The sequence below is a fragment of the Phaenicophaeus curvirostris genome, chromosome Z, assembly GCF_032191515.1.
Source record: "Phaenicophaeus curvirostris isolate KB17595 chromosome Z, BPBGC_Pcur_1.0, whole genome shotgun sequence".
Classification (NCBI taxonomy): Eukaryota; Metazoa; Chordata; class Aves; order Cuculiformes; family Cuculidae; genus Phaenicophaeus; species Phaenicophaeus curvirostris.
In genome coordinates this window covers 55,361,976-55,389,230 of record NC_091431.1, presented here as the reverse complement: position 1 = coordinate 55,389,230, position 27,255 = coordinate 55,361,976, and the positions used below count along the sequence as shown (strand labels likewise).

Sequence of the window (27,255 nt, the reverse complement as noted above, 5' to 3'; positions counted from 1 at the left end):
TGTGCATGCTCACACATAAGTCATTGTGTTTTAAGGATTTTTAAAGCCAAGATAGAGACAGCTAAAGAGAGATATCCATTTCTGAGGCTGGAAAACACGACTGACAGTGAGACTTAATGAGCCTCACCTCTTCAGCTTATCAGAAAGAACACCAAAGATGACTTAGTATAAACACAGTAGCACTTCTGTTGTGAAACTATGCTTAAAAACAAAGGACTTTTTAAGTTAGTCAAGAACAGTCCAGAAACAATATGCCTTAACTATACATGAATATTCCAAGCCTCAGGGATCTAGCATCTGACATCGTATTCATGCCAGAATTGCTTTCCAGGCAAATGCCTTAGTGCGTATGATTTATTAATTATAAACTAAGGCCAAAAAAAAAAAAAGGTATGTTGAAAAGTTACTTATGGGAGAAAAAAATTAATCATGGAAGGAACGCAATATAAAAAGAGCTGTCCCAAGAACCTGACCACATTTTTCTTGTGTGCCTGACCCTTTTATGTCAAGATCTTTGATTAAAACACATCCTTGGAAAACTAACACTTTTTGTACAAATGGTTTGGCAATCTGCATAAATATTCCAAGTTGTCTGGAAAATTCTACATTACTTACCTGAAAATTAGGCTGAAATACACAGCAGTAGACAGTACTATAATGTCCTTTAAGCATTGTTATGAGTTCTCCAGTGAAAACTGTATAAACAGCAATGGTACTACCGTATGGCACAAAGGCAAATTCTGGATTACAGCCATAAGAGACAGTAAATTTGAGTCCTTTTCTACTTTCATTACAGACTTTCCCGTAATTCACCTGTAAAATGAATGATTACGCAGTTAGGTATTAACTAAAATTACAAGAAATAATTTTAAACGTAAAGGTCAATTTCATTTCTTCTTTAATACCTAACAAAATAATTCTAAGCTTCTCAACGATAATACAACACTTGAGATTTCCAGTTACAGCTGTCTAACAGGAGAATAACTTTTTGATCATTAAATTTCACTCTCCTTAGTATCACCTTTAAGAAACAGAAAGAAAGATATGCCTAAAAATCAACAGTTCCACACCTATAAATACAGTTTGCACAGACTGTTACATGCCAGATCTACACTGAGTACCCACACTATCACTGAAATTAGAGCTGTTTCAGGAATTACTGCTTTAAACATTTTCCTAGATAATCCAACTTAATAATTTTCTCTCAGATATTGAAACTATTAACATAACTCCTTGTGCTCAAGAGTATCCAATTATGAATCCTAAAATGGCTTGGGTTAGCTGCAGAGAACCAGGACATCTTCAAAGAGATCAGGCTGGTCACAGCCCAGTACAACCTGACCTTGAATGTTTCCAGGAATGGGAATTCTACCACCTCTCTGGTAGACTCGTTCCAATGTCACACAACCCTCATTGTAAAAAAAATTCTCCCTTCTATCTAGTTAAAATCTATTCTCTTTCGATTTAAAACCACTACAGGCCCTGATAAAAAATCTGTTCCAATCTTCCTCATAAGCCCCCACCAAGTACTGAAAAGCCAGAATAAGGTCTCCCCAGAGCCTTCTGTTCTCCAGGCTGGAACAACCCGAACTCTCTCAGTCTGTCACCAAATGAGAGGTGTTCCACCCTTCTCATCACTTTTGTGGCCCTCCTCTGGACCCACTCCAACAAGACCATGTCTTTCCTGTACTGAGGGCTCCAGAGCTGGATGCCAGGTGTGGTGTCAGCAGAGCAGAGTAAAGGGGTAGAATCACCTCTCTCAGTCTGCTGGCCATACTTCTTTAGATGCAGCCTGAGATACAGCTGGCTTTCTGGCCTGCAAGCACATATTGCGGGCTGACATCCTACAACATCCAACTTTTTAAGAAGAAAAATAAAGCAAATTAAGAATAACTTGCTAAATCATTATGGACTAGTTAAGAGTGATAAAAAAGCCTGTATTCTAACCAAAGCTAAATCATCATTGAGAAATTCAGTACTATAAAAACAGCTGGGGTAGGAATAAATGCTACACTTCTAAGACCTAGCTTCTGAGGTGCATGTGAAGCCTTGCAAACAAAAAGTAGCATAAGAAGTATTGCTTATTAATGACTGTGTGTTTCAAGATTTAGACAAGTCCTGTACAGATAAAAATATCAAAGGTTGGAAGTGGAAGGCTTCCAAACGTGCTAGGAAATATTGCATTTGGATACATCAGTTTCATTACGCCCTATCAGAGAGTAAAATTGTATTTATTGAGAAAATACAGAAATACATTAATGAGAACAGTATAGCTTACCTCTAAACAAATCTACTTTAAAAATGCATTAGAATTTTAACAAATAAAACATACGTATATATTTCTTTCATGAGGAGGTACAAGTCCACTATGCAATTTAACTCCTTTACGCACCATGTTAACTGTTAATAGCAACAACTGCCAAGCCACAACACTGCTCATAACAGAGGCATGTACAACGAAAAGAAGTGCAGGATGGGGAAGCTAAATTATATGGCTACACTCAAGGTCCCTGCTTGATAAAGAAGCAATGGAAAGGATGCTGTCAAAACAATAACTGAAGAAATATCTTAAAAACTGTCTTTGTCCTTTGAGCACACAAACAGAAAACCTACTTCCTTCTCTTTGGTTCTTCTTTACTCAGTGAATCAAGACTTCCTATTCCTTCTTGTGATAAAGGATGTATGCAACATGTTTACAACTCCAACATTCATTTCTACTCAGTGAAACAATCCACTAGACCTAGGGATTTGGCTCACCGCTTGATAAATCATATGTATGGCTTAATTTCTACCTTTTGAAAAGAATAGAAAAAAATATGGAAATCAAAAGAACTAGCTAGTAGGGAAAATAAAGTGACTATAATGTAAACTTGCATTGCTTGTGCATGCATTTATTTGTCTGCTGGTATCTTGAGCTTACTTTACATGACATTACTGGACAATATCTGAAAATACAGTACTCTGGACAATGTAATTCTGGACTCGAAAAAGCATGGCAGGATCAAGCTATACACCACACCAAGAAAATTGTGAACCAGCCTATGAAACAAGTCAATGAACTAACAGGCACAGAAAAACAAAAAACAGTGATCCAGCTGGTGATGAGAGTGATCAAACTGTATTATCTACTTTGGTGATGGTGATTTGAAGACAGAAAGACGCCTGTGTATTAAGCGCTGAGAACAAACTGGCAAATATGGGTAGCACGGAGACAGAAAAAATCCTTTCATTTCAATTTCTATATGGAATTCTTTCTGCCGTGTTCTTAAACCAAGCAGCACAAGAAAAGTTTTCTAGAGTAGAAATATCTTTCTAAAATATCTTCCTTTCGTGACAGCAGACCATAATCACTAATGGCTAAAATCCCATGGGAACTGCTTTACCTACTATGTCTTTCTTTCAAAATAAATATGGGAAGCAATTTTCTTTACTGAACAGAAAATTAAACTAGGAACCTTCATCAAAAAACAAGGCCGAGAAAGAACTAGAGCAGCAGTACGGCTTTAATGCCTGTCACCCCTCTCATCCCTGTTTGGTTGCAATGCAAATGTAGAGGGACTGATACTTTTAACACTGCTATACAGCTCCATGAAAAAAACGATTCCAGAAAAACACAAAGGAAGTTGCAAGAAAGCCAGGCAGTCAATCTGTGAAACTCTCGCATATGGACAACTGCCCTGCATGCCTACAAAAATCAGATTAAAAAAAAATTTCTACCAACAATCACTGCATATTAAGGTTTTCATTACAGTCTGAAGAGTTTTCAGCTACACTTACAAATTGATGAACTTAAAGTTACCATTTTTCAATCTGTAATTAGATCTAGGCTTCTTTACAATTTTTTTTATAATAAGTAGAAATAAGAAAAGAAATATGAAAAAAAAATGCTCACAAAATCTTCTAATGATGAGATTAAGCATTTATATCCTTTATGAAAATGAAAAAATGCCCAATTTTGGAATGACAATTGCACAAAATCTTCTAAAATTTAGTGTAAGTGAAAACATAACTGAAGATCCTTGAAAACTTACTAATGTGTTTTCTCCAGTGGAGCTGTTCCAGAGTCGCATCCGATCATCTGTACCAATGGTCAACAGATGAAGCCCATCATTCGTATAGCACAAACCATTAACTCTCCCATTGTGAGCAGTGTTAGCTGTCAGGGAAAAGAACTGGTTCAGATTCCTACAGAAGAATTACTATTGTATATGCATTTTTATTACATTACGTAGTACTGGAAATGCTGTTTAAACAGTAACATAGCAAGCGAATAATTTAACTCCTGGTATATAAACACACAACGCAACAAGACTCCAGCGGTGCTCCCCAGGGAACAACTCTAGGGCCAGTCCTGTTCAATATGTTTATCAATGTTCAGGATGCAGGAGCTGAATTCACCATTAGTAAATTTGCTGATGGCACCAAACTAGGAGGTGCTACCGACTCTTTTGAGGGGCAAGAGGCCTTGGAGTAGTATCCAGGATAGGTTTAGAGCACTGGGGTGCGATTACTGAGATGATACTTAACAAGTCCAATTATAAGATTTTGCACTTAGGAGGGAGTAATGACAGGCACAAGTATAAACCAGGAGAGGAGAGGCTAGAGAGCAGCCCTGCAGAAAAGGATCTGGCAGTGCGCGTTGGTAGCAGGATCAGTCAACAATGCCCTGCCAGCCAACAGGGCAAATGGCATCCTGGGATGCATTAAATGCAACACAGCCATCCAGGCAAGAGAGGGAATTTTCCCACTGTATTTGGCCCTGGTGTGGCCTCACCTTGAGTATTATGTGCAGTCCTGGGCCCCACAATTTAAGAAGGACATGAAGGTCCCTGAATGTGTCCAGAGGAGCGCAATACAACTGGTGAAAGAGCTGGAAGAAATGTTCTGTGAGGACTAGCTGAGGACTCTGGGTTTGTCTAGTTTGGAGAGAAGGAGGCATAAGAGTGATCTCATTGCTCACTGCAGCTTCCTGAGGAGAGGAAGTGGAAAGAGAGGTCTTTTCTCCCTGGTATGCAGTGATAGGATGTGTGGGAATGGTTCAAATTTGGACCAGGAGGTTTATATGGGACACTAGGAAACATTAATCTAACAAGAGGTTGGTCAAATCCTGGAACAGCTTCCTAGAGGGGTGGTTGACCAGTGTTTGGAGGCATTTGGACTAGGTGATCACTGCAAGTCACTTGCAACTGAAATAGTCTGTCCTATTCTATATTGTTCATAAAGTACTATAAATTCATTCCATTGCAATACTGAATATATTTAAGTATATTAAAGTAGCTAAAACCCTACTCAATAATACCACAGAAAACCTAATTATTATGCCCACAAATTAACTCACTGAAAAATGGGTGCGTATCTCTGCATTATACTGCAGTACACAATTTAGACATATCTCTTAGGTAAAATGTGTTACCTGGTTTTCAAATATTTTATGCAGAGGGCATGGTTATTAAAACAAATAACTACTGCTACTTTGTAGCCTCTCACGGTACATTTTAGAAAGTTAGTTTGACTTTACAGAGATTTGCATGTTGTTTTTACAGGCAATTTAAGTTGTACATAACAAATCAGATGGACTTGTAGGCTAAATCACTATGATTTATGCTATGTAAATCGACCTGTTGAGCGCTGCAGTACACGGTTTCTACTTTGTGATTGAACTGTACATTTCTATCTCTACACAGCAATTGTTCAAGTACTTCTTTGATCTGCCAAAAATAAATCTCTTGTCTAGAGTTGACCAAAATTCATGGAACTATAATTTAAAGTTCAGAAGGTTCATTTTAATTGAGGTAGTTGTTTTGTGGTTTCTTTTTTTTTTAGGTATGGAAATGCGACCTGAAGATACATAAAAATGTTAATATTACAGTTAATGATAATTGATACAAGAGGCACAACTAATGCATTTGATTGTACTGAAACAGAGTGTAAAGTAGCTTCCTGCAAAATTAACTGTAATCATAAATTTATGCTCCTTTGTATGCTTTATGCACTATAAAAGGGATATATCTGACTTTACAGTACCACACATGAGAAAATATTCTAGAGGCTTGCACTGGAAACAAGACTAATTTAAACAGGAAAAGGAATGCACTTTTGTGGGGTTTGTTTGTATTATCTTGGTTTTTAAAGGACAGTAATTAACTGCTGGAACAGTTTAGGAAGTATAAAGCAGTTGCTGTTTATATGAAACCTAATCTACAGCAGGAATGAATTCTTCTGCCCATAAAACCAATGGCAAAATTTCCTAATTTATGGAGAAAAACATATAGAACAAGAACAAAACTGTTGCCAAGGTGGCCTCTCTAAACAAGATTCCTAATCACAAACACTGTTCCTGTAAAAGAAGTAACTGAATAAACTTCCATGGTCTGTGTTATGCGGTAGGAAGCAACAGGATTATCACCACTCTCTTTGCTGGTCTTAGTATTCAACACATTTAAAGAAATATAAGAATGCTTCTAATTACATATGGTTTACTGCTAGTTTTATTCTGTATTACCTGCCTCAGAAGATGCTTTGGACTTTTCACCATTGTGCTGATCTAGTGTAGTGAGACATCCAGTTGCTCTCCTCACATCCCATAATTTTACTCTACTGTCCGCACTAAGAAAAACAGATTTGCATACATTAGGGAAATTGTGTGCACCCTGGTTCAAGAACTGTTTTTAGCCAAGCCGCCTGGCACTCGCATGGGTCCAGTAGCTTCTGAACTACTCACCATGCAGCTCCATCCCAGGCAACTGAATTTCATTAGAAGATTCTCAAGATAGACTTCTGATATTCATTTACACAAATTAAAAAATATAGCTGATACATCACAGACACCTAAGGTTGAATGAATCTTTGTCTACAACACATTACGCTTGCCTCTGTCTACAGCATAACACCCTTGTACACATACATACGCTAGGAATAAACTTGCTGATTCCTCTGTTGATTCAACTGTACCTATAAACTCCAGCACCACCTGTAATGGTTGTCTGGGAACTTAGCCTCTTGCCATTACGTATCTTCAGCGTCACTGGTATACAAGTTGGCTATACATACAATCTAAACACCCTGTTGTCATACAGTGCTACAGCAGAGAAACACCAGGAGCTGGCTTCTGTAGGAGCTCACTGGCTTTGTCTACATTACCAGCGTGGCACAAGGACGGAAAGACCAAGGTTCAGGCTGCTGTGATTCACTCTAGTTCCCAGCCTGCATGCTCATGATTTGCTCACATTGTGTCTTTGCCAGCAAAAAAAAGCTTCAGTAGCTGTTAGTAGGAGCTATAGGTTTAGACCACAATATTGCAGGTAGGTCACTTCGTATGGCTCCTTGGTGTGCAGCTCGATCTGAGAATTCCAGCAGTAATAGTTCTGTGTACACTACAAGACTCCCGGGTATAGATAGCAGGTAAATTCACAGAAGAGATCACTTCCTATTCACTAAATCACCAGTATAGATGTATTTACTGGAACTACTTGGACAGTTCCCAACAACTTAATCCACCTTTTGGAAGAAAACAACAAAACCAAACTATAAATCATTTTTCACCCCAGCTTAACAAAACCACAATTGTATCTCTTCAATCTACAGTCAGAAAATACATCACATCAAACTACTTATCTAAAACAGTCTTCTAACTGCAAGCTTTTTCTTGTGTGTTCTCAAGTTAGATCAGTGCATTAATATTGGGAACTGAATAATTCAGGCAACACATTTACTTCCTTGCAAACAAATATTCTAAGATTGTGAACACAGATATTGCTGAAGCTTGAACTAACTGTAAAGTGAATAACAAACTGCAGTTAATTGAAATATTCTAAACAAATGCATAGAAAGAGCTTCCTTTTTATAAAAGCTCACAGTCACTCATTTCTGATGAAGCAGTTCCTATTGGCTAATCTTTTCTAGCCAATGCTAATAAGCAAGAGAGAGCTTATAGTTTTCTCTAGTGCCTGGAACCGAATTGCGTATAAGACACCCAGAAAACACGTCTCTTCCATGACAGTTCCAATCTTCTGCTGAAACTACAGAAAAGCTGAGCATCACAGAAAACTGAAATAATACATTTCACATGCAAGCCACATAAGCCCACAAAATACATTTTCCCTCCTGTGAAGTGATCACAAGCAAACACACAACTGTTTCAGAAAACAGTCACATCCCTGATACGCAAGATTAGCCCAGACTCTCCTTCTAGCAGTACCAGTCAGTTTCTCCTCCCTTCCTCTTCATTATCTCAGTGTTGCCAGTTCTTGTCCATATTTGCCTTAGCAAAACCGAGTTACGTTATTAGGAACTAGTAGTTCAACTATGGCACTGAATCAAGTAATGGAGCCATAAGAAACTTGTTTAACATGCAGATATCATAAGACAACATGACAACACAAGAAGATTAAATTTATAGTTATGACTTTGAAGCAAAATGTTTCAGGAGATGTCAGTAGGTCAAAATTTAGTAAATAAAATTTGCCACTATTTCTGTGATGGAAAAATGAATCAATTTTTCATTTGCTAAAACAAACAAATCACATTGTTAGAAAATTTCCCAATTATATTAAACCTTTCAGAAACCTTTACACCATTTAACTTTAAACTGCCAAGCATTTTCAGATATCGGAAAGTCAATCATACTCATTTGTGACATCAACTTATTCAAATTTCACCCTCAACTTATGAAACAGACATTCCTCTCCACAATTCAAAAGAAAAAGCATGCCAACCATGAAACTAAGAGGAGAAAGAAATGTCATATTATAATCAAATGCTAATATGAACAAGTTATATGAAAGCTAAGAGGATCTTCCAGACTGAAAATGGCTGAAAAAAAAAAAAAAGCCTGAATTACTGCAGCCTGGATTATTATCCATCAGCTGATCTACCCACTCTATATTTTTTAAAAATAATTGAACATGATTAGCCAGGATGGTACTTAGAACTAAACAGGTTTCACTTTGTTGTAAAACAGATTAGCAATGTGCATAGTAATTAATGGTAATTATCTTCATCATGCTATATGATTTTTCTACAGCTTTAAGAGCAATTACTATTTCAAAATTCAGTACAACCTGTAAAATAAGCATCACTTGGACAGCTCTTCAGACTTAGTTTTTCTAAGCAAGACCTACAAAACTGTGAAGAGGTTAAGTGATGGAAACTAACTTTAAAAGTGCATTTGAATTGTAAAAAAACATGCATAATCAACACATTAAATTTTATCATCAGACATTTTTAGTGCATATAGAAGTCCAGCAACATCTCTACCTTGCTGTTGCCAAAATATATTCATGACGTGGGGACCAACACACTGCCAATACTTCTTGCCTGTGACCTAAAAATTATATGAAAAAACTTACACAATTTTCTAGGAAAATATTTATAAACATCATTTAACGTAAAGAACTAAAAATAAAAGCAAATACTTAGTTCTATAGAATCCACAATAATAATCTAAATTATAATATGAATTTTAATTTTGTGAAAATATTACTTGGAGCTAGAGGTTATTTCTCTTTCTTCCTTTTGCCTGAGTGGGACTGTAGTGAGCTGAAAGTGATATATGGACTATTATATGTGTATAGCTTTTGATAACAAAAGTGGGGTTTATGTATGTGAAAGATATCATAACACAGTCACAGTACTGACTCCTCTGAGTATTATTAAATTTGGTACTAGTACTGGTGTTCTGTGTGCAGAAGGAACTTTCTACTTGTTTTTCTTCAAATACTTTCAAAATATTTAATAAAAAGTATATTTGCCTTATGTACTTAAGATTAAAATTCTATTCAGCTTATCTTCAAATACTCTTGTTCTGAATTGTGGATATTCTGCCCCTTAATTAGGTCTGAAGTATTAAGATAAATGTCTTCTTAGCAATGTAATACCCAGTGCAGCTTGGTGGTAAGAAATACATACATATACATGAACGCACTTTTTTAAACTTGATAAGTTTTTAAAAGGTTAGACTAATAAAGACAACAGGAAGTGTAAGGTGTCCTAAATGGAGAGACTGCAACCACACTTTATGTAATAATAGAAACACATTGCTGAAAAATAAACTAAGATCTACAAATACATTTGGTGCTAGTGCAGTTTAGAGCTCTGGGAACCACCTTGTTTCTGGAATATCTAGCAGCTGGTCTTCCATTACGTGATGCAATCAAAGAGCTGTGATGCCCAGGAAGATGGAAAAAAATCTCCATGATACAGGTACTCCAAGACACAGTTGGACATTGTTCCTCCGATATTGCACTTGAGCTAATTGAACTAGGCTCTGTTCAAAGACACAACCAGTTTGTGCCTGCAAAGCACTAACTTGTGTCAAAATTAAAAATCCATGCTGAAACCAAACTGATTCTCTAGAGAACTATCCTTGTGTATTCACTCTCTGATGCTCCCAGTTCTAGAAACAGAACATTGAGACATCCATTCTGGCTGATTCAGTTCAGAAGGTTTTACTGGCTTAAGCCTTGCATGACATGAAAGTATCCAGGCTGCTTTTAGATTTCAGCTGTGATAGAGTTGCATTTACACGTTGCTGTGTCTGATCAGATCATGCTCTTGCCCTTCTGGTTTGAAGCATGAAGATTTACCTCATGCCTTCACTTGAGCATGCGTATACTCATTCTCCAAAGAGTAAACATTAGAAAAGAGACATGAAGGGAAAACCTTCTCATTAAATGCAAACAGTAGTGGATTACACACCAATAAAGCTGTACATTTACTGAGTTAGGTAATTAGGGATTAGCTACCACCCTTCTGTAGCAAGTAGTGTCCTGCCTATTACACTGAAACTTCTTAAATGAATTCATGCAAGCACCTCCACAGGTTATTCTGTTAAAAATAGTGACCTTTTTTTCATTTTGGTGGTGGGTTTTTCTTTTGTTTTGCGGTTGTTTTAAGCAGCACCTCATACTGAATTTCCAAACACAAAACTAATGTGTACACTTAACCATGTAATAAATAGTAATCATTGTTGATTAGGTCATTAAAATGCCCAAGCATCTGTAATAACTCTTCATTAATTAATATTTGTGTTCTCCCAATTCATTAGCTCTAGACTAACACCCAAAAGAACCTCTTGCTACTATGTAACTTTCACAAATGGCAATAAAGAAATTAGTCATGTTACTTACAAAGAATACTTTGTATACAGTGTATCTTTACAAGACTTGTTTTTCTCAAAGTAGTTATTGTTTAACAGTTATGTTTCAGACTAAAAAAAGTACCCTGGAGAATGTGAGAACAGGATCCAGACTTCAAGTCACAGAGCTGTACTTTGGGGCTTTTGGTACCAACTGTAACAAGAGAAACAAAGACTCAGCATCTGAAAGAACAACAACAAAATCTTAGCAATGACAAAGACATAGAAGAAAAATATTAGCTGCATAACAGCTCATTTAGTCATAGCAATGCATTCTATTAACAGAATTACATTTTCAGTCCAAATAAATTTACCATATAACAAACAAAATTCAGAAACTGGGGGTAAAGAATGACATATAGGCTTAATAATAAAATAAAAAAATTTTAAAATATTTTTACTAAACAAAGTTAAATTGTGCACATGTAAGCAACATCCCCCCTTGCACAAAATTTACTATGTTTGGATCTAATAATCTTCAAATGCTAACTTATGAAATGAAAGGAAACCAAATTGCACCTTGGAATTTTTATGCGGAAGAACTGATTAATGTATTATTTCAGAAGAACAAATGCAAAATTCTCATTGACATCATCAGACTAATTGATAATTTATCTTACCAATGACCTTACATCTTACAAAGACACAAATTACATAAAAATAAGACAGTCAAATATTACTTGTTTTTACTATACTCCAAAATACATAGAGTATTCCTTAAAAATGCACAAATACCTGCTACTAAACAGTGTTTTGTAGCAACTGGAGACATGTGATGGCTATAGACAGTTCCCTCAAAGTGAAATACATCTGCAGGCTGATAAGAAAAAGATCAAATTAATCACAGTGCCAAGTATGTTATCAGAATGTAAATCTTTTTATTAAGTATTTTTCAAATAAGAGCTACAAATGAGACTAATACAAATATTAGTATGCAAATAGTAATATACTCTCCTGGTTAGAAACCAGGTAATGTAAACACTGCAAGGTAAATAAATCTGTTGTCAAACTAGAACAACTATACCAGACGCTCAGAGATAACCCAAAAGAAAGACCAAGAAAACTGGCTAATCAGAAGCATGAGTGGAAATACTTTAAAAAATACCAAAAGCTTAAAAAGCTAGCAAGAATAAACAGCTAACAATAAAGTTATAATACCAAGAGAGAAGTCAACAGGGAAGAGGTACTTTGACTAAATTTAGAAGCTCCTTGCTGTTAACTAATTTCAGTTCCTCAAAAAAAAAAACCTAAAACAAAAAACCTCCACAAAATTATTAGCTACTTTGCCAAAAAATAATGAGTTAAGCTATTTGCTTTAATAATCAGTACAATTACTTTCTCAGGTAAAGTGGCTTCTGTTCTTTTATTCAAAACCACTATATATTATAAAAAACCCTTAAAATTAGTTGTCTATATTTTCAGAAACACAATTTGGTGGCAGAACACTATCTTCTAACTTATGCTCACAGAATTACTTAGAAATTGAATTGAACTTCGCATTTATGAGAAGTTTCAGTAACTGCAAGTACAGCTTTGCATCCCACAAAAAAAGGGCAAAATATATTATCTACTCTGTCTATAGGATGACAGACCTAATTTCTTTTAATTTGTTCACTATGCATGAAACAACAATCAAATAGCATCAGTTTAAATTCATTAATACATACATACAGGAAGGAGGATAAACTGCAGTCCAGAATTCATACTTCAACAATTAGATGTGAGTCTTAATAAGTTAAAGCAACTTGGTTACTAAAAATAATTAGCCCTGCTATACACTACCACTATACTCAACAATCCCCAAGAATGAACTTCAGACCATGCCTTGGTGGACAAATTTACATAGCCTAAATTCAACTCTTTTTCATACTTCTGGATGCTTGGTCCTGTTTTGCTCAGGGTGAACTGCAGATGCAGAATGAATAACAGGTATACAAAGAAGACTGCAAACTGTAGAAATACCCTCTTACTTGTAAGGTATTTGTATCCCATATTTTCAAGGTTTTATCAAATGAGCTGGATGTAAACATGCCAGTATCATGAGGATACCACTGGACTGTCTCCACACTGAATCTATGTACATCAGGATGGCTCCTAGAAATCAAGGAATAGATACTTGATAAGAGTAAGAGTCTTGATAATCACCTTATAAATGTTCTGATACTCAATGGCAAATTGAAAACACAGCTAACTTTTCAAAATATAGTATCTGTAGCACACCTCAAATTAAGACATTCAGTCTTGAGACTGAAATTTTTGAAGTCTAACGTTTAAAGCAAAAGCCTAACACTACAAACCATTTATGGGTGCGGAATTCCACTGACTTCAAAATAGATGCACTGAAAAATACAATCAAATAGACATTTGAAAAATTCACTATTATTAGCTAATGATTACAGCTGCATAGTTATTGAAAATTAATATATACTGAAGTCAGCAGTGGACTGAGTTACTGAGAGATACTTATTTTTGCACTTAGAAATAAAAGAGGAAGAAAAATATGAAACTTACAACTCTACTATGCAGAGTGACATAATGTAATATAATTAATAATACATTAATAGCAGCAGGAAAAAGGGCTATTGGAGCCAATTTTGACAGCTCCAGGATAAGACCAAACTATGAACTACATAGGCTGTTTCACATATCTGACAGGCCATATATCTGAGTTGGATCCACACGGATCAAGGGCCCAAACTCAAGCTCCCAGACTCAGAAGTACCATGCTGTTGTGGGCTAGGTAGCTAAGCGCTATCACAGCCGCTTGCTCGCCTCCCACCTGCAGTCAGATGGGGCAGAGAGTCTAAATGGCAATGCTGAGAAAACTTGTGGGTTGAGATAGAGGCATTTTAGTAAGGAAACAAAACAACATTCTAAAAAAGGAAACTAAATGATGCAAAAGCAATCCCTTACCATAGGCTGACCAGTGTCCAGCCAGACTCTGAGCAATGGCAACTGCCCCCTACATTATCGCTGCATATGACATCATATGGCATGGAATACAAAAATCTCTTTGGACAACTCAAGTCTGATCTCCCAGCTGTGTTCCCTCCCAGACTTTTGTCTACCCTGCGCCTACTTGCTGAGGGGGCAGGGAGGAGCATAATATGTCTTTGCCCTACGCAAGCACTATTCAGCAATATCAAGATACTCAGCAATATCATCAGCCTGTTCTCAAGACTGATGAGAGATCCAAAACATAGCACCATACAAGCTAGTATGAAGAAAATTCACTCCACACAAGCCAGATGGAGTACACATGCAAAAATAGTCCAACTGGCTCCATCTGCAGGTAGTGAAGGACTCACAAGATTTCTTCACTTTGGCTCCCCTCTTTGCATTTTTCTCACAAGTGTCTGTGATTGCAAAGTGGTAACTATTGCAGAGGTATCATTGTAGAAATGCAGATGCAGATGTCTGTAAACATCTGACACTACACTTCAGCTAATAAACCTTCCTGCTTACTTGGGCTGTTAGAAAGCACAGTTACCACAGACAACACTAAGCAAGAACTACCAAGCAACCGTTGAGCTCATTTTACCAACTCCTACATTGCTAATTTCTGAGGCATACCCCTAGAATAGCCTGTTATTTTGCCATGGTGCTAAATATCAACAGACTTTGTGCTCTTATTCTACAGGGGAGTCAAGATAAAAATCATCTGTACCTGCAGTGCCAGGAAATCAAGCCTGACTCAGTGTGAACTTTCTCCTGCAGAGGTGTTTGTATGCACTGTGTGAAAAAAATCAAACTCATGGAACTAATCACCTTAGCACAATAAATGGAAGTGCACAACAATGGACTGTGTTCAGCACTGCACCACAGCAATCAGTTCTCCCATAACCCAGAGGGCTGAGGAATGAACTAAAAAAGCTTAAGCAACGAGTAGCTCTGCAGGAATTACTTCTGATCTGACTAGGCTTAGCAATCACCACATGCCATTCAGCCTGGTTTCATGTCTGAGGGCAGTATGTTATGTATGAACTGTGGTTAGTGAACCCTAGTATATGCAGTACTTACCCTCTTTACTCAGAATATCCTAACTTTTTCTACCAAAGAAAAAAATAAAACGAGTCCAGAGAAGAGCAATGAAGCTGGTGAAGGGGCTGGAGAACAGGCCTTATGAGGAGCGGCTGAGAGAGCTGGGGTTGTTTAGCCTGGAGAAGAGGAGGCTGAGGGGAGACTTCATTGCTCTCTACAACTACCTGAAAGGAGGTTGTAGAGAGGAGGGTGCTGGCCTCTTCTCCCAAGTGACGGGGGACAGGACAAGAGGGAATGGCCTCAAGCTCCGCCAGGGAAGGTTTAGGCCGGACATTAGGAAAAAATTCTTCACAGAAAGGGTCATTGGGCACTGGAACAGGCTGCCCAGGAAGGTGGTTGATTCACCTTCTCTGGAGGTGTTTAAGGCACAGGTTAACAAGGCGCTGAGGGGCATGGTTTAGTGTTTGATAGGAATGGTTGGACTCTATGATCTGGTGGGTCTCTTCCAACCTGGTGATTCTATGATTAGATATGTATTATCTAGAAAAGCGGTATTGTTGAATTACTCTTAAATGCTAGTTTTTGCCACAGGACAGCATGGATCATATGAACCATGTAAAGCTCTGTGCACTGACTCTCCATGGAACAAGGGAAGTTCTTGTGTTTTGCAAAAGTGGCCCTACATTCTCAATCAGAAGCATTGAGTAAATCACAGCCTACCATTAGGAATTAGTTCCTGATGTTCTAAACTCCTGGGCCCTCAGCAGACCCGGTTTAGAGTTTATTCACAACAAGATTCAAAGGGCCTCTATTAAGAACTGCAAACCTGGAACACATGCAAACTTTTGCAATACATCATTATCATATGCTTCAAAGATAGGAAACACAGTCAGATCAGAGTGTTTCTTACAGGTGATTATAAATTAATTTATGATGTCACAAACTCTGCAAGAATAATATTCCAATATCTGAAGATATATCTGTAGCTAATTAGCTACAATAACTACTTAAAACACACTAGAAAGCTACATGAATATTTGGAATAAATAATTCAGGCAAACCCCCCTTTCATTGTTACAAATACCTTCTGTTTTTGTCAGCCTTACTCACGAAGCTCTTAGACCTCAAATAATTTGAGGACTGGTCAAAAAAAGGGGAAAATGTAGCTACTTACCTTTTACACAGCAGGATAAAACTTATTATGAGCCTCAGATGATGTCCTAACCTACTAGATAGTTATGTAAACACAAGAAAAAAACTCTTCCGCTAGAACACTTAATGCCAAAAACAGGTAAGTGTATAACGTCTGCAGGGAAAGCCTAATGAATCAATAAAGGCTTTGAGTCTTTATATAGACTACACACAGTATGGTAGTAGTTCTTTAGAAAAAAATGTCCTATTTTTGTCAGTAATGAATCTGACGTCCTTCAGACACGTTCTTAAGAAGTTCTGTATTAATTACTTCTGTATCTGGTGAAATCCTGGTGAACTTAAAATACCTGTTAGTAAAGGTGGGAGCATGGAGAAAGCAAATAAAATCAAAACCTGCAAATTGGTATCAGATTTTTTTGCAAGCAACGGAAGAGGGTCATACAAAGATTATTTTCCTTTTGCTTAAATGTATAATTATTCAACAATACATACAATAAAAGTATCTAGGGGAATACAAGGAATAGTTCCACAACAGCCCCAAAACTGCTTTTTTATAGTTACTGGCACAGAGTCAATAAGAAACAATCACAGGTGAGGAATTGTGACCTGAAAGAGAGCTGGCGTTATTTTGTGTGTGTGTTTAACACTAGAGAAAAAACAAGACTGGAATATTAATTCTGATTTTTTTAGTGTGGTGTATAGCAACTACTCTAGTTTCCACATGAGTACAATATATCCTCCATTGTAACCACTCCCAAAAATCTACTCAAACAATACCAGAAAATACTTATATTGTAACTGTTAGATTAGACAAATTGGGAAAACACAATTAGCTCCTCTTACATAGCTCACAAAATTTCTTGCATTTCTTTGCATGACAAAAACCATAATGCATCATGTTAGCCTTCAAAGATTTTCCTAAGATAAAATAAGAATAGATATTAATTTGTGAGCTTAATGCTGGTCACGCAAGTGGCATCAATATGGATTTTAATACAACTTTTGGGTACATACCTTCCCACAGAACATAGTGCTTTACATGTGTAACTTGGATTTCTGCTCAAGTTCTCAAGGTCATAAAGTACGATAACACCATCTGACCCACCGGATAACATGCTGAAAGCATTAACAAAGCACACAGGTTACAACATGCACGATTTCAGTATGCTCAATATAACTGAGTGCTCAGCAAGGAAATAAATCTGCAGTGCTGAAACAGAGTTATCTACATGTTTACCATGTAGAGAGATATATATATATTTATATATACTTACTATCTCCCCTCAACAGGCTCAATATCAAGGGTGTTGATACCACTCCCGTGTATTCTTTCCACATCTCTGTCTTTATTTAATTCCAAGCTCAGAACCCTTAAAACAACAACAACAACAGAGACAGATAAGAACAACAAGAACAACAGAACTGTAGAGTGTTACTACATAGCTCTGAGCAGCTCAAACTGTGTTTTCACACTTCCTCAATGCACTTAACTCATCCCCATTATTTTTGGCAAAACCAGACTTGTAGACAGAGTACAGGGATGGAAATAAGGCCTGTGAAGTTGGCAGAAAAATATTTTATTCTTTATATTGCCTGGGAGATAAGAGAGAAATAAATATGCAAAATAGGCTCAAAGAAATAGCAGAGCTGCATTTTGGATCGACATACGAAACAAAATCCAGAACGTAACTTTAAAACACTGAACAAGACATATTAAGAAACAGGTGGTGTGATCACAATACAGATAAGTTACTTGGGAGCATCATCGTGTACAACCCTTCTAAACTCCATCCTGCTTGGAACTACAGACACCTAGTGGACAGATTCACCTACTTTACAAATTACAGTATTTCTGTTAAGGAAACAATGTTTGAGAGTTACCTGTTCTGTAACATTAAATAAAAGTTATACTACCCACATGAGGAAACTTCCTTCATAAACTTCTCTGAGCTGAAATTAATGCCTTGTACTACTTAAATAGCAGCCTGTATTTTTAAATACTAATACTACATGGTCAAAAAGAGAGACAGATTCTGTTTCCTTAAATCATACTGACACAAAACTAGACTTACGAGATGCTCAGTGCTTCCTACAGCAATAATTTGTAAACACCACTATCAGCAAAAACTAAGTAGATAACTGTAAAGCTGAAATGCAGAGTGCCCCAAGTCAGCTTCAGCGTCAGTGGCAAAAATCTTGATGCAAGAAGCTTAGGCTGCTACAAGGAGAACTCCAACAGAATGTCTGTAGGCATGCTTCAAAAGCTGCAAGTCATTTAAGCTCTTTTAAAGGGTATGAAAAATAATTATGCAAGAATTAACCCAGATCAAGAATTATGACATATACAAGAAACCTAGTTTAAAATTTTTGATCTTAAGATTGAATTTTAATAAAGTAGTAAACCTAATGAACTGTTTTTGAAGTGTAATTTAAAATTAGCTATAAATACTGTCCGCTGAAGACTATAGATTACTTCTTTTTAAAGTAAAAATTAAAGTGTTTAGGAAAGGAAATGTTAGGTAGACAGTTGTCCAATTAATACAAATTCAGCCGATTGTGCTTCCATTCCTAACACTGAATGCTACATGAGTACTCAGGGCACAGAAATGACATAATCGTGTTGTCAAAAAAGCACACAGAAAAGAGCCTTCTGAACCACTTAAGCTAATTTCTATTTTAAATAGATTCCTTCTACAATAATACAGCCACAAAAGCTACATCATTGCATAGGTGAGAATCACAGAACCCATAGGTTGGAAAAGACCATTGAGAACATCAAGTCCAACAGTACCTGTCTAGTACTAAATCATACCAACGCAAATCCCTCCTGCTGATGGAGTTGAGCAAGGGACTGAACTGAGTTTGAATTTTTTGGATTTATGTTCAAGTACAGCTGCCAAACCAATTATCTGATAATGAGCAAATACGACCACATTAAAGCCTTTAACAGGAATAGGCCTCTATGCAGCTGTTACTTTTCACAAAAGCTGCTGGGAACCTAATAAAACTCCTGCATCTCATTCTTCCACAACCTGCTACAGCCTGGTAAATCAGAGAATCACAGAATGGCTGGGGTTGGAAGGGAGCTCTGGAGATCACCCAGTCTAACCCCCACTGCCAAAGCAAGTTTACCTGCAGCAGGCTGCAAAGCACCAAGAAGGATGTTGAGGCTCTGGAGCGAGTCCAGAGAAGAGCAATGAAGCTGACGAAGGGGCTGGAGAACAAGTCTTACGAGGAGTGACTGAGAGAGCTGGGGTTGTTTAGCCTGGAGAAGAGGAGGCTGAGGGGAGACCTCATTGCTCTCTACAACTACCTGAAAGGAGGTTGTAGAGAGGAGGGTGCTGACCTCTTCTCCCAAGTGACAGGGGACAGGACAAGAGGGAATGGCCTCAAGCTCTGCCAGGGGAGATTTAGGCTGGACATTAGGAAAAAAATTTTCACAGGAAGGGTCATTGGGCACTGGAACAGGCTGCCCAGGGAGGTGGTTGATTCACCTTCCCTGGAGGTGTTTAGGGCATGGGTGGATGAGGTGCTAAGGGGCATGGTTTAGTGTTTGATAGGAATGGTTGGACTTGATGATCTGGTGGGTCTCTTCCAACCTGGTTATTCTATGATTCTAAGTCCAGGCAGGTTTTGATTATCTCCAGAGAAAGGGACTCCACAACCTCCCTGGGCAGCCTGTCCCAGCATTCCATCACCCTCATAGGAAAGCAGCTTTTCCTCATGTGCAAGTCGAAGACTTGGGAAAAGGGAGGATGAACTAACATGGGCACAGAGGCATTCCATAAATCTTGTTCCTTGGTGCACAGCCACATGAAAACTGAAGCATCTGCTGAAACCACGAAGGTGGCAACATGGAGAGACAATCTGTCGCCTTGTGCCTACTGACCCCAACGAAACACCATTGCCTGGGCCACCCAGGTCTGCTGACACACAGGTGCAAATGAGCAATGACAATACTGAAAACAGCAGCAAATAAACTCTCTAAGCCTCCTTCTGGAGTTTTAGAAAGCAAGTGTCCTATATCAGGCCTGGGCAGCATGAGGGAGTGATGTCTATCAATCGTGTGCAGTAAGACAAGAGCTGGGGACAGGACATATTTCCTGCTTACATGCATATGGATAAGCTTTCCCAAAAAATCTTGTGCATATTCTATTACTTTCCAAGGAATAATTCTAGTGTTATCATGAGCTTCACAACAGTCAAAACTCTTGTTAATTCAGAGCTGGCTCCAGCTCTCTGCCTGACCTTGTATTTGAGATAGAGAAAGATGCAAACAGAGGTGATCACAGAAGAAGAGGCGTCTGTTCAACACAGACCATATTTCAAATGAGATGTTATCACCTTCAAAGAACGAACAGCACCTGGAAAAACACAACTTGAAAGAAAACATGCTAGGTGTTAAGGAAAATGAGAAAAGATGATAAATATATCCATGTAGGAATTAGGTATTATTGATAGTTGATTGTGATCAAACGAGTATTGTATTAACCAGACAATAAGAACAGGTGTTTAAAATAAATCTTTATGACAACTACAAGAATACCGTTCAGTTGTCCCATGTCTAGCCCCACTCCAGCTGAATCAACAGATTGTGTAAGAAATGTCAGACTACCTGTAGTACAGGTATTAGATTTTTGTGACCTGAGGAGGAACACAACCTGTTGAAGTATCACTTCCGAGGGAGAACCAAAACAAGACAGCGGAAATGAATTATCAAGGTGGACTATAGTGGACTTTTGAGTTAATGAAGAATAAAGAACTAAGAGCACATGGATAAAACACCAAAGACTTTTCAAAGAAAATACCTGTTAACATAAAGTTATATAAATATCTATTGATTTTGCGCAGGCCTTTGCCACTCACTGAGCCCAGAGTTACCTGTTGTCTGGTGAAAATCCTTTAACGCTATGGGAGGGATGTTCTGTCTAACTTTTGAAGGAAGAAATAAATCATTATGTTCGGGGAATGAATTAGCCTCAGCAATAATAATAATAAGAAGAATAAAATCTTGGCCATCTTGCAGTTAGAAAGAATGAGATTGTAACAGTTTAGCTTGTTTACTGACTGAAACAAGCAACAAAGCAAGTATTGAAAGGACAGTCCCGCATACAGACTTAAGATCACCAAGAGAACACAGGGAGGAAGGAGATAAGACCATCAGAGGCTTCTGAAGACAAAAAGAAACCATGATGTGCATGGAAGAGTGGGTGAGTAACTATGATATTGAGTTCCCTGAAACACAATAGACATGTAACACACTTCTGGGAATCTATACAGATATAGAATCATAGAATGGTTTGGCTTAGAATGTACCTTAAACCAAGCCTCAGTTACAACTCCGCCCCCCCCCCCCGCCCCCGCCATGGGCAGAGACACCTTCCACATGTATGCTTAACCAGTATTTCCCAGAATCCATTCGAATATGTACGTTTAAGCAGTATAAAAGTCATCACGACCAGCCTCAACAGCCGGACACATCACCCCATGTGCACCCCGGCCCCAGGAAAACCTGTTGAATAATCAAATCGACATGAAGTTTGGCTTTTTACGGCCTCACTTTAAAAAAAAATACAATTTCCTGGATGAAACGTGACTCTAGTTTAGCTCAAATCAAAACCACTCCACTTCTTGCAACAGCAACCACTCCTAGGGCGGATCGCAGCTCGGGTCGGAAGGTGCCTCGGAGGCGCCCGGTTCCCGGCGGCCCCGCCCCGCCCCGCCCCGCCCCGCTCCGCTCCCCGCCGGCCCCGCTACCTCCGGGTGCGCTCGGCTCGGCGCAGCCGCAGCGGGTCATCGAGCCCGGCCTGGCGCGCCGAGAGGAAGCTCAGCATGGCCGGCCCGCCGCACCACGCCCGCCGCCATCTTATGCCGCGCCGGGCTGCGATTGGCCCCGGGCGGCGGCCCCGGGGGGCGGGGCGAGAGCGGGCGGGGGCGGGGCTGCGAGAGCCAGTGGGCGGGGCGAACCCTCCAGGGGCGGGGCTCCTAGTGCCGGGGGCAGGGCTGGGATGGGAGCCGAAGGGCGGGGCGATGGCGTCATGGGGCTGGGCTGGGACAGCCAACGGGCGGGGCGATAGCGCCCGGGGGGCGTGGCTGGGCTGCGGGGGCCAATGGGCGGGGCGATAGCGGCCGGGGGGCGTGGCTGGGCTGCGGGGGCCAATGGGCGGGGCGATAGCGCCCGGGGGGCGTGTCCAGGCGCCGGAAGCGGCGCGCGGCGGGGCTGACCTCGCGCGGCGGCGATGAGCTGGGCCCGGCAGGCCCTGCGCGCCCTCCGCGCGCGGCTGTTCGGGCCCCCCAAGGAGCTGGTGGGCACCGACCAGTTCGGCAACAAGTACTACCGGGTGCCCAAGCATGAGACCCGCGCAGGTACCCGCTGGGACGGGGGAGAGGCGGGGGCCGGGCCTTACCCCGCCTCCCTGGTGCTGGTTGGGGGGGCCTGGCCGATAGGTTCTTGAGTGAAGTAAGCGAGACTCCCCCCATAGGAAGAAGAAATCGGTAGTGGAAGTTTCCTATGAAAGCGTTCAAGCTTTGAGTTTTATTCTGCTGGTCTTTTTGGGTAGTTTTGTTGGTTGATGGAACCCGCTGTTCGGTCGGACAGGCTTGGCCACGAGGTGTGAGGTGTAGCAATCGTTGAGGATGGGGAAAAAAGCATTAGGAAAACAGCTTAGTTCACGAAAATGGGCTTAAATAAATTAAAAAAAACAGATAGGGGAGATCCTGTGAATATCTACACAGAATAAGTGAAAAGGCACTTAGTACAGTTCTTCCTTGTACATACTCCAGCCCTTAGAGGCACAAGTACAAATTACTATTATGTAGACAAAGGCTAAGTAGAATCATAGAATCATAGAATGTTCTGAGTAGTACAGCAATAAATTAAACTGACTAAATCATGAGTTTTTAGTGACCTCAAAAGAAAAAACTCTCCATGAATCACATTAACTGGCACAGATGATGGAAAAATAGAGCAACAAGTAAAAACTGGTAGGAATATTCACAAGATGGTGAGGGAAAATGGATATGAAATTGTTAGTTTGACAAGATAGGCTCTCATCAAAATCATCTTCTGAGTCAACAATACTTGCATGGCTTTTAGACCGTTTTTGTGTGCAAAACTTAAGACTGTGGATTATGAGTTTGCTGCATTGGTGCATAGCAGGTTGGAAACTGTTCTTGGAATAACCCGAATTGATACCCTGTCATCTTGAGGAGTGTATTCAGAGCAATGTACCAGCTATCTGTTGAAGACCCAAAACTACTCAAAAGGGTTTTTTTAATGATTCAATTGGAGAACAAGAAGGTATTTTTGTTAAATTTACAGGTCAAACTGTGTGGAAGGAAACTGGGAGTAGCTGTGAGCATCTTATGGCAGGTCAGCTGTCATATGATTCAACTTGAGGATCAGCTGAGATTAAGCCTTGCTTATTTTTAAACAAAGAGCAAGCAGTTAAATGGTTAAGGGGTTCTGAGAACATGGATCTACACAACTGACAAAGTTTCTGTAGAACAGCATGTATTGTGCTGTTACAAATTTAATTTTTGTTTTCTCTTAATTTGGATACCCGTTTTGTGCCTCTGTTTCTACCTCACAGATGACTTTTCCACTTGCATTGTAAAAGAGACTTCCTTATGAATATTTGTTATTATTCTTCTAATATACAGTTTTCCCTGAACCTAGCCAGCCTCTTGGAGCAGTCCCTTGTGACTCTGAGTTACTTGCATGTAGGACATTCTATATCTGTTCGATTTCCTCACCCACTGGTGCCTTGTTTTAGCTGTTATTTATGCTTCTATGGATGATGATCCTTGTCATGTCAGCAAGACAAAGATCATAGGCTCAGAATGCCAGATTGGGAGAGACCTCAAGAATCATTTGGTCCAACCTTTTAGGTAATAAATAGTTTAAATGAGATGGCCCAGCGCCCTTTCGAGCTGAGCCTAGAAAGTGTACAGTGTAGAGGAGTCTACCACTTTGCTGGGGAGATTATTCCAATGTTTATCTGTTCTCATGGTGAAAGTTTTTCTTGTGGAATCCATTCCAATGTTTATCTGTTCTCATGGTGAAAGTTTTTCTTGTGGAATCCAATTGGAATCTCCCCAGGGGCAACTTATACCCATTACCCCTTGTCTTTTCCATATGAATCCTCATAAAAACGGAGTCTCGATCCTTTTGGTAGACATCCTTTATATACTGGTACATGGTAATAAGGTCTTCCATAAGACTTCAGAGATGATAGGTTTGGTCTGCTTCAGAGAAGGGAAGTATGTCAGTCTTCCCTCAGCTTTCTGTTATCTTGTGGCTGAGGATAAGTTGGCTGGTTCTGTCGCTGCCAGCCCACTTGCTGGGGAAGCAATCACAGGAAGTTGCACCTGCTGCCTTTTGGGGTGGTAACTAACTTGCTCTTGCCTTACAGCATTTTTGAAGAGCATGCTGTGCTGGTTACAGTTCTGTACAACAGGGCCATTCCAGGACCTAGATGCAGTGGGGAAGGAGATTTATTTTTGTCTACAGAAAATAAAATGTGCACATGCAGAACATCTCTGAAGCTCATTTTTTAAAGAAGCTGGTTATTAAAAAGTGTGGAGGGTAACTGTACCGAAGCAATCCTCTCTTTAAAGTGTTGGAGAGGGTTTTTTTTGTTGTATTAGGGAAGTCTGTGGCATATATAGTGCTTGTCTTACCTCTGTGTCCTAGTCATATAGAGACCAGTGCAGGATGGGAACTAAACTGGAAAGGACATGTTTTAGAGGAAACATTGCAGCGTCACTCAGCTGTTGAGAACAGATTTCATTGCAAGGTCACTGCTGTGTGTCTGTGCCATGGTTTGCTGTCCTCTGGATTTGAGAAGGAATGATTAGCTGTAGCACAGTATTGGACCTGATGTGCTTTGTTGCTTGTACTGTACTTGAGCATATCAGCTCTTGCAGAAAGTGAGTGCACAACAGACAGACACTACTTTCTCTTTCACGTGCTAGACATGGTAGGTCCATCAGGACCCAGACCTTGGGCTGGGCTCTGTTTTGTACCAGCAGGGGTATCCCATCTTTAATTAGAGGTAAGAATGGGTGGTGTAGGTAGTGCCTACACCTTGTGCTTCAAGGAAAATCTGGCTGACAGCTGTCTTTTGGCCTGCCCTGCCTCATTCTTGGCAAGGGTGTAGAGTAAAAATACATGGAGCCTATGGGGCAAAGAGTTCATGCTTAGTTTGTTTCAGTTGTGAATTGCTCTCTCTTGTGCTCAGTCCAGAGTCCAGGATGCTCCTGAACCCTGGAGTCTTGTCCACGTTAGTAAGGAGCAGTAGGGGCAGGTCAGTAGGATCCAAGTGGCTGATAGAGAGTTCGGTCATGCCTCCATCACACGCGATTCAGAGTTTACTTCAGATTAAATTTAGCCTGTTTCCCAGAACTGAATATCTACAATATTTGGAGTTTGAAGTTCTTGAAAAGGTAAAAAAGTATTGGGTACGTCCTGTAGGTGAGGCCTTCACATGGCTCTGGCATCTAATATGTGTTAATTTTTTAAAATCTTTTATAAGTGAGGATTTCTTCTTAAAAAAAGCAAGCTGTGCACACAGACACTGCTTCATGATCCAAAATCGTTATGTGGCAAATATAGGCAGATCAGGCTTCTCTACAAACCACACCTGTGTTGAATCACATCACCACTGTAGTGTCAGAAATATCCTAAAATCCACAATATGCAGATCAAATTCAAGATGTAGCAACAGTACCCAGAGACCATTACCTGTTTGTAGTCACAGGAAAGTTGTCTTGCATTTCTGATTTTGACTTTCTGAATAATTGTATTATTAGAGGAAGAGTTAGCAACTTGAATGCATTTCACTGTGGTGTAGAGAATCACTACATAAATTTAAACAGAAGTACCAGCTGTCAGTGACATGCAAAGGTGCTGATTTTAACAGGTGTTTTGCCTTATTTATAAAGGTTTTATAAGTAATGGCAAAAAGATAAGAGTTTGCAAGGGTGTCATAGTTCTGGGTGAATAGGAAGAGTTGGCAGCTGGGAGAGGAAAGGAAGAAAAACATAAAAGTGATCTGGTTTTAGTCTGGCTGTGTTAATACTCTTGAAAGAGAGGAAGTGACTATAAGAATAAGGCTGTAAGAATAAGAAGTTAATATATCAGTACTGAAAGTAATTGCTAGAAATAGAAAGGACTTGAGAAGATGTTTAAGTGTTAAGACAGAGGGGAAAGGCCCTGAGAAAGAAACTTCTCTGCCTGCAGGAGTACAAAAGAATTCAGAATTAGTTACCTTGCTGAAAACATGGACCTTCAGACACAGTTAGACTGAAAGTATGTTGTGTATTATCTATCAGGGACTTGTGTTTTCAAGCAGGAAGCGACTATTGTGTCCAAAATCAAGTTAGACCTTCAACACAGTGGTGAGGTAGGCTCATTTGGAAGAAAAGATGACTCTGTAATTGATGGCATTCTGTAAGTGGTATTTTTACGAGATTACCTTAAAGTGATGACAGTGGTAAAACAGTCCAGCTACAGCGTGCTTGTCATGAGAGGGACATCCAACATGACTCATTAACTCTGAGATGATTCCTCAGTTGCCAGTCCTATCACTGATGTGATGGAAGATGAGAATAGACAGTTGGATAGTGGTGATTGATGGCTCATTTCATTATCTCAGACAAGCGTTTCACTAAACACGCTAGATTTGTCAATGTAATGCAGTTATTTTTCTTATTGCATAACATACTGTCAGGGAATTGCTATAGCTTTGCTACAAGACGAATTGTCCTAGCTGTAGAACACGGAGTGATACTTAAAATGTTCATTTTTTTAAATTACAAATGAAATTCCTCACGTAGTTTATGCATTTGTTACAACAAAACACATTTTACAGCAAATAGCTGATTCCATTTTCAATTGAAAGTAAGTTATGAAGACTCTTAATAACTAATTCATTAAAAAATGGAGGGAGGTAAGATATACTAAATATTTAAGATCTGGTATATAT

General features: G+C 39.2%; 2 protein-coding genes across 2 annotated transcripts in view; one reads left to right on the top strand and one right to left on the bottom strand.

The window, feature by feature from the left end:
- The window catches only part of ERCC8 (ERCC excision repair 8, CSA ubiquitin ligase complex subunit), a 29,620-nt gene extending 7,466 nt beyond the window's left edge, over positions 1–22,154 (bottom strand). The window contains exons 1-10 of the mRNA XM_069880227.1: positions 22,025–22,154; positions 17,542–17,637; positions 17,282–17,383; positions 13,105–13,228; positions 11,870–11,951; positions 11,220–11,288; positions 9,256–9,322; positions 6,503–6,606; positions 4,032–4,156; positions 616–813 (exon numbers count right to left, since the gene is read on the bottom strand). Coding sequence (XP_069736328.1) covers positions 616–813; positions 4,032–4,156; positions 6,503–6,606; positions 9,256–9,322; positions 11,220–11,288; positions 11,870–11,951; positions 13,105–13,228; positions 17,282–17,383; positions 17,542–17,637; positions 22,025–22,101 — 1,044 coding nt within the window. The 5' untranslated portion in view covers positions 22,102–22,154. The remainder of the gene's footprint in view (positions 1–615; positions 814–4,031; positions 4,157–6,502; positions 6,607–9,255; positions 9,323–11,219; positions 11,289–11,869; positions 11,952–13,104; positions 13,229–17,281; positions 17,384–17,541; positions 17,638–22,024) is intronic.
- Positions 22,155–22,480: 326 nt separating this feature from the next.
- NDUFAF2 (NADH:ubiquinone oxidoreductase complex assembly factor 2) overlaps positions 22,481–27,255 on the top strand; it is a 57,428-nt gene continuing 52,653 nt past the window's right edge. The window contains exon 1 of the mRNA XM_069880230.1: positions 22,481–22,633. Coding sequence (XP_069736331.1) covers positions 22,507–22,633 — 127 coding nt within the window. The 5' untranslated portion in view covers positions 22,481–22,506. The remainder of the gene's footprint in view (positions 22,634–27,255) is intronic.